At 45.4% G+C, this 7819-nt stretch overlaps 1 protein-coding gene across 1 annotated transcript; it reads right to left on the minus strand.

Annotated features, from left to right (window-relative positions):
- Positions 1 to 874: 874 nt before the first annotated feature.
- MTO1 (mitochondrial tRNA translation optimization 1) lies at positions 875 to 6891 on the minus strand. The gene is made up of 11 exons (XM_009895768.1): positions 6865 to 6891; positions 6684 to 6801; positions 5747 to 6036; positions 4397 to 4509; positions 4067 to 4257; positions 3672 to 3802; positions 3021 to 3225; positions 2771 to 2942; positions 1937 to 2055; positions 1280 to 1437; positions 875 to 1102 (listed from the first exon to the last, which is right to left on the minus strand). Exons 1-11 carry the CDS (start codon positions 6889 to 6891, stop codon positions 875 to 877), a joined length of 1752 nt encoding a protein of 583 aa, XP_009894070.1.
- Positions 6892 to 7819: the final 928 nt, after the last annotated feature.

Here is a 7819-nt window from a genome sequence, read left to right on the forward strand (position 1 = left end):
CAGTGGTGCCCAGTGATAGGACGAGGGGTAATGGGCATAAACTTGAACATAGGAAGTTCCATCTTAACATGAGAAGGAACTTCTTTACTTTGAGGGTAGTGGAGCACTGGAACAGGCTGCCCATAGAGGTGGTGGAGTCTCCCACTCTGGAGACATTCAAAACCTGCCTGGACGCTGTCCTGTGCAACGTGCTGTAGGTGACCCTGCTCTGGCAGGGGGGTTGGACTAGATGATCTCCAGAGGTCCCTTCCAACCCTGACCATTCTGTGATTCTGTGAAGTTCTTCAGCAAGTTTCAATATAAGCTTTATTTTAAAGGAGGAAAAAAGAGCCCAGGATACAGTGTTTACATTCACTCGGTCTCCCACATAAGTTTAAATATTCGTGTGGCATACATTTCCGTAACCAAGTGTCTCCTATTGGCTGACATCACACTAAAACTTCAGACTGTGCATAGTCACTGCGCAGCTATAAACACAAGTACTGAAGTCAATGGAACACACTTTCTAGCTCAAATCCTCTTGGTGCTGCTGTGGATTCAGCACGGTAACATTTCTTACTCATTTCAGAAGAGCAAAACCCCGTCCTTTCCAAGATGCTTTAGAACAGATTTTGACTATCTGACACCTTCCAAATGAGCAAACTTTAAAAGCAGCAATTCCCCTGTCTTTTCATTTGGATTGGCAAAATCACAGGCTGTATTCAGGTTCATAAGCACGCACTTCACGATTCGTCATCTTTGTTCTACTCGACGACACTGCCACAGGACACAACCAGAACTACTTTGGATCCACCCAGCATCAGTTTTATCTGTGAAGAGGCTCATGAGTGCAGGTGATCTTGCCACATCCGCTGGTAGGAGGGGGTACACTTCTCTACAAAGGTGTTTTAACAAAGGTACTCTCTGGCTCCTCTTCAGAAAACTCTGCTGAAATCTGTCTTTGGGAAGTTGTTTTCTCTGAGCACATTTTTCTTGGTAAATACTTGCCAGTCTGAGGTAATGCTTTTAGCTTTTCCATCTTCTGGTGATTGCTTTTCACAAATCTTAGCAGGTTAACAATAGCAGCTGGTGTAATTCCAGGGATGCGGCTGACTGCACCAATCTGCGTGTGGAAACAGGAACAAGTAAACCAAGAACAAACCTACACACTGGAGCTAGTAAAACATGAGATCAAAACCTCTGGGTGTTCCTTTCCCTCAATTCTCCTCACCCCCCATGTCCCTTGGGAAGACACAGAAGCGTTTTCATTGTGGCTCAACCTTGTGGCCCAATGCCTTACCGTCTGGGGACGGTTAGAGTCCAGTTTCTCCCGCACCTCTGTGGAGAGCGACGCATCAATGGCAAAGTAATCTAGGTCCTCTGGCAGTTGGAGGGCTTCATCGCGACGCACTTCTTCTATTTCCTGCTGTTGATTGACCACACACCACTCATAAGCAGCTGTGATGGAAGATGAGGGAAACAAGAAGACCAGATAGAGATGTTCATGTGAGACAGGTCACTTGCAGGAATTCTCAGAAGAAGAATGAGCGATTCCACTGAGATGGTCAAAAGCTTCTGAAGAAGTTTCCAGCCTCACAGACAAAAGAGCCTAACTCACATCACTACTTTAGAAGAAGTCATACTCTTTGATTTGTTACAGGAATTAAGATACATGGGTTGGCTTTTCCTCTCATCCCAACAAAGGATGCTCTATTTTACAGAGCAGTGAGGAGGAAAAGCCCAGGAGAGAACACAAATACTAGATCTCAACCCACAAAGCAAAACACAGGTGCTTGCATAGGGCTGTGGCCTATGGTAAAAAGAGCATGCTCTGCTAACAGTGTTTCGTTTCATTAAGCAGCAATGTGAAACACACTTGGAGGAATGGATTGGCTCTCCCCCTACTGAACAACACGTATGCAGATCCCACTAAGAGATCGTAACTCTTGTACTCTACCTTCTATTTTCAATCTCTCTGCCAGTTCTCTCCATTGAGCAAGCTTTCCCAGGGGCTCTGGGACAGCCCTTGCAAGAACCTCCATGTTGGCCTCTGAATATTGAAGGATGTCAAAGGCACTGTGGAGAACAAGAGTTAAGTTTTTATGGTAGGAAGGAGTCCCTTGCATAAGGCAGATTTACAGCTGTTCCCAGCTCAAACTCGTAAAGATCTCAGCATAAGCCAGAACAACTGCAGAGCTAAGCTCACCCCTCTACTATCTCCTCTCACTACACAGAAGAGCAGTTCAGCTCTTGAAGAGGGGCTCTTTATGAACAGCCAGACAGAAAGGACGAAGTAAGGGCATCAAGGGAAATCTTTCACACAGACCAAGTCAGGAAGGTTTTAGTCACCGATTTAAAACAACAGAAAAGATTAAGGTGAGAGAAAGGATGGGTAAGGGAAGCAAGGCCCTTTGTGTACAAGAAGAGCCAACATCTGACACTAGCTTAAAATCGATCGCTGCTTTATCAAGCTTTCAGCAAAGCAGCAACCCACTGCAAAATTGTCACCACATGGTGTCACTCTCCATAAGGAGAGCAAGAACTGAACAGGCCAGTGGAGTGCCCCCCTGATTTGGGAGCCAATGTCAGCACCAGGACATGTGGCATAGTAAACACACCCATGTCCCACTTATTCTACAGGCATACAGGTATCCGTCCCCTGAAGGTGACACAGCTGGAATCTTGGAGTACTGATGGCTTCAGGAAGGATGGACAAACGCTGTGAAACCAGTAGCCAGATGTGCTAAAGCAAGCGTAGGTGAGACCAGAAAGCTTCAGCTGTAACCTTTACCTGACAGGCGACCTTCGATTGCTACTGATGGGAACTTCTGGTATTAACTGGGACCATTTGGATATACTGAACTGAAGGGATTTTAGTGTTGCAATTCCATCCTCTAAAGCAGCTCTCATCTTAACTGCTTGTCCGTATCGCTGCTGTGACACACACCCAGCTTCCTCAAAACCTGCGGAGACAGGTGGTGTGTGAGACAAAGGTCTACAACCAAAGGCTGCTCACTGCAAAAGCCACCAGAAGAAAATACCTCTGTGGGTCAGCCTGGCATCGGCATTGTCAGGCCGGAGGGACATGCGGAACTCCACGCGGCTGGTGAACATCCGGTACGGCTCACTGGTGCCCAGGGTGGTCAGGTCATCGATCAGGACACCAACGTAGCCTTCAGTGCGACTGACAATGAAAGGGGGCTTGCCATGAACCCGTAGGCAAGCATTGATCCCAGCAATCACGCCCTGGGCAGACAGAAAACAAAACGGAAAACACATCAGTCTCTTCATGGCTAAAATATCAGCGCATCTGCCTCCAAAGAGTCGTGTCAAACGGCACCCTGGAAAATGCAACAATCTGCTAGTAACCTAGGCAGTTTCTTTCTCGTGATACTGTGACTGTCTGATGGGCTTCTTGGTCCCTGCTGACATGACTAGAGACAGTTCCCACATGTTTTCAATTATACCCATTGCACAGTCTCCATGCTGAAACATTTGACAGTGCTTCCAAGTACTTTTGTTACTGCAATCTCAGTAACAGCAACTGTAGATACTAAAAGTAAGAATGGCAAGTCTGGAATCGTGGTGAGCAACAAAAGTTAAGACGGGCCAAGCAATCCTGCATATCAAAGAGAAATGCCAAGATAATATCCCTTTCTGAGCTCTCAGTATAGACAATAAGATTCACCCACCTGAGCTGCAGCTTCTTCATAGCCTGTAGTGCCATTTACCTGGCCTGCAAAGAAGAGGCGCTGAACAAGACGAGACTCAAGAGAAGCAGTCAGTTGACGGGGATCTAAAAAATCATATTGCACCCCATAGCCTATGACAAAAAAAAAAAAAAGACAGATCTTACGGGAGGGATTTTGAAGGTTCCTATTTATCAGCAAAGGCAATCAGTGGGGCAGAATGACTTCGGTTATAAACTTTTATCTACAATTTAAAAAAAAACAAGGAAAAATCCCTGCATCCAAGAATTAACTTTGTTTCATATTTCCTTTGTTTTGCTATGTTCTAAACAAAATCTGTTTTTTATTAGCTGGTAACCAGTCTGACAAATAGACTTAAAACTATTCACCCCCCTCACCTGGCTGTAACATCTTAGCTTTTTCCAAGCCTGGGACGGATTTGATCACCTGCTCCTGGAGCTCAGGTGGCAGTGTCATCGACATGCCTTGGGGGTAAATGACATTGGACTCCAAGCCTTCGGGCTCTAGCCACACCTGATGTTCTCGGTTTGGGAAGCGCAGAACCTTTGATTCAAGAGAGGGACAGTACCTGCAACAGTAAACAACCATGAGCACCACCTGACATGGAGAAAAGGTAACTTTCCAGAAGCAAAGCCGGGGAAACCCACAGTTTTAGACAGACTGTCAGCTCGTGCCATTGAGAGCCCTGCAAGATGCCACATACTTACCGTGGGCCCCTTGTTGTCTCCCTTATATGGTTGTTCAGGTGGAGGTTATCATGGATAATTTGCTGGGCTTTTGGGGTAGTGCGAGTCAGGAAACATGACAGCTGATCTTCTGGCTGAAAGACGTCAAAGCTCATTTTAAGTTAACCCAGTCACAACACTGTACCCTTTCTGAACAGCTCTGAGGATCTCCAAGAGCTTTTCCATAAGAGCTGGCTCTCCTAGAGATGGGCAGTGCTGTCATACCCACTGTGGAGGCAGAACATGAGCAGAGAGCTTGAGCAACACACCCAAAAGCAGACCCAGAACAGAACAGAACTTGGGGGTCCAGAATTCAAGTGCTATTCTATACACTGTATTCCTAATCACAGGATGGATATACCTATTAATGCAACGCATTGTATTACAGCATTCAAATTAATCACAGGAATTCAAAGCTCTGAAGTAAGAGGAGTAAGTGCTGACCCTACAGCTAACAGCCAGTTAAAGAGTTCAGTGCAGAAAAAAAAGAAATCTCTCAAACCCCTGCAATTAACATGGAAAATTCAAGGTTTGGAAAAACCCCACCATTTAAAGTATTTCACTGATTTTCCTGAAAAAGTCAATAGGGTCACATTCAAAACAGTAATAATGTTACACCCCAACTCCCTAAAACCTTTCCTACACATACCAAGGACTTCAAGTGATATATAGGGTACTGCAATTCCTATATGCTCTGGGGCAAATGAACTCCTGATACTTAATTCTGTGTTGCTTAACTACATTATATAAGAATGCCATCCATTTTCCAAGATTTTCTTTGGAAATTTGAGTTTCTTCTGCTTTCAAGTTACTGTTAACATGCCACCTCTGAGCTCTGTGGAAAATTACATCCTTTCTCTGTCCTAGTCAACACCACTAGTGATCTCTAATTTCAACATTTTAATCTTATTCTACAGCTGGGGTAACGAGCAGCATAAATTTCCACAAAACAGGTTTAATACTGGAAGCATTTTGTAAACCACTGATATGATCAGCACATGAATACTACTACTATCATATTTCACGCAATTCTGACTCTAAAAGCAAAGGAAGTTTGGTTCTTAAGTTGAGAAGTGAGAGGAAAAAGGTACTTGCTTTCAAAAGATGACAAGCAATTTCCCCCTTTGCATTGAGAGTCCTCCCAAACAAGAGAGAGAGGTTAAGAGGGCATCTCTCATTCGTTTAGTGGCCAGTCCAGCCTAAACCACGATAAGTATGAATACAGCCCAGCTCCCTTTCCCAGCCATCAACTCCCTGGCTGATTCTGAGCATGACATTCCCCAGACCACTCCCCACCCGGCTCTATGCGCAATTTGACACGTGCTCTCCCACCTTGATCCACACAGACTCGCTGAGGAAGCTGAACGGCACCGGAGGATTGTCAGCTGCACGTTCCTCCAGACCGCTGAAGTCAATCGTATCTTTGGCAAGCCGGGGCGGCGTCCCAGTCTTCAGCCTGCCCACAGCAAATCCCAGTCTCTCCAGAGTCTGAGCCAGCCCGATGGCCGGCTGGTCCCCCAGCCGCCCAGCTGGGTGCATCTCCAGTCCGATGAGGACCATACCCCTCAGAAATGTACCAGTGGTTAGGATAACGCTCCCAGCATGTACTGTGCTCCCATCCCCTGAAAAAGCAAGTTTTCAGAGACGCATGTATTGTAGTATCAACAAAGTCCTGGGTATTCTAGTGCTTCTGTCTAAAACTAGACTAACAGTGTTCACCGATTATACATCTTTTATTATTTAACTAAATCAGCATTTCAATAATAAAAGCATTAATAGTAGTAACTGCAATAAGCAGCATGTAGGTATTCCTATGTTTTTCTTATTCCTAAGCATGTTACTCCTACCACAGAAAACCCACTCCTGGGAAAAATTCCCACCCAAGCCTTTATTTCAGAAAGCTTGTTTACTAGAACAGCAAGGGGTAATAAAGCATGAGTCTGCTTGTAACAGGACACCACTGCCCCATAACCCTGTTGGCAGCATACGCCGTTTACCAAATAAAATCTCAAAACGCAGCATGGAACTCAGTGGAACTCAGTATCACTCACCTGAAGAAAATTAGACTTAGGTACCCTCCCAATATCCTATCAATCCAGGGATGTTTTCCCATTGTATTACAGATATTAATCTAGTTTAGTTCACATTCGGCCTAAATCACCTCTGTTGGCTAACTCAACTTTCTCATTGATGAATCAGGAACGTCTACCCCGAAGGCTGCTCTTAGTGTCGAGGAGCTGAAGGTGCTTACGGAATTACCAGCACATACCCAGAATGACTCCCGTGACCTGGCATTTCCCAGGATGGTCTGGTTCTGGCTCTGCCAAGAGAAGATCCTCCACAGATGCCTCACGAACTGTCAACAGTGGTGTGTTAAGGATTTCTCTCTGTCATGAAAGGAGTTACTGCAAAAATCTAGGGAGTTATGAGACACACGGGCAGTCCCAAACCCCACTGATTTCCAAAACATCTATCATCCTCTTCCCTTTTCCGTTCTTACAAGGTGACCTGGCAGACACTCAGTCGCTGTACAATCCTAATCTACCAAGTAGAATTTTTCATTCACGAGTTTAAGTTCAAAAGAAACTATTTGGCATGAAGCCCGACCTGCATATAAAATGCTAGAGAATTTTTTAAACTGCTGAGCTCTAACAACTTACGCTGCATTACAGTACCAAACAGAAGGGTACCGAGGTTTGTGTGGCCAGCAGGTCGAGGGAGGTTATCCTCCCCTTCTACTCTGCCCTGGTGAGGCTGCATCTGCAGTATTGTGTCCAGTTCTGGGCTCCCCAGTTCAAGAAGGACAGGGAACTGCTGGAGAGGGTCCAGCAAAGGACTATAAAGATGATTAGCAGACTAGAACATCTTTCCTATGAGGAAAGGTTGAGGGAGACTTGGGTCTTTTTAGCCTGGAGAAGACTGAGGGGGAATCTTATTAATGCTTATAAATACTTAAAGGGAGGGCGCCAGGGGGATGGGAACAGTCTTTTTTCAGTGGTGCCCACTGGTAGGACAAGACGTAACAGGCACAAACTTGAGCATAGGAAGTTCCATCTAAACATGAGGAAGAACTTCTTTACTTTGAGGGTAGTGGAGCACTGAACAGGCTGCCCAGAGAGGTGGTGGAGTCTCTGACCCTGGAGACATTCAAAACCCGTCTGGACACCGTCCTGTGCAATCTGCTGTAGGTGACCCTGCTCGGGCAGGGGGGTTGGACTAGATGATCTCCAGAGGTCCCTTCCAACCCTGATCAAAGCGTGATTGATTCTGTGAGGTTTGATAGGAAAATATCAAAAACCAAAACAACACCCTCTGCAGTTTATCCTAATACTTCCGATGTGAGTAATTCATCCTAATACCCCAGGCCCCAAACACACACAGAAAAAAAAAAAAAATAAAAGAAAA

Source organism: Charadrius vociferus, unplaced genomic scaffold (genome assembly GCF_000708025.1).
Source record: "Charadrius vociferus isolate BGI_N301 unplaced genomic scaffold, ASM70802v2 scaffold362, whole genome shotgun sequence".
NCBI lineage: Eukaryota > Metazoa > Chordata > Aves > Charadriiformes > Charadriidae > Charadrius > Charadrius vociferus.

Bases quoted from the DNA above. Each gene is read 5' to 3' on its own strand.
- MTO1 (XM_009895768.1), bottom strand. From the start codon at position 6,891: ATGATAGATGTTTTGGAAATCAGTGGG. The intron at 3,226-3,671 runs GTGGGTGAATCT...CTGTCTGCCCAG, and splicing joins ATGAAGAAGCTGCAGCTCAG to GGCGTGATTGCTGGGATCAA. The intron at 1,438-1,936 runs GTAGAGTACAAG...CTTCCATCACAG, and splicing joins AGAGAGATTGAAAATAGAAG to CTGCTTATGAGTGGTGTGTG.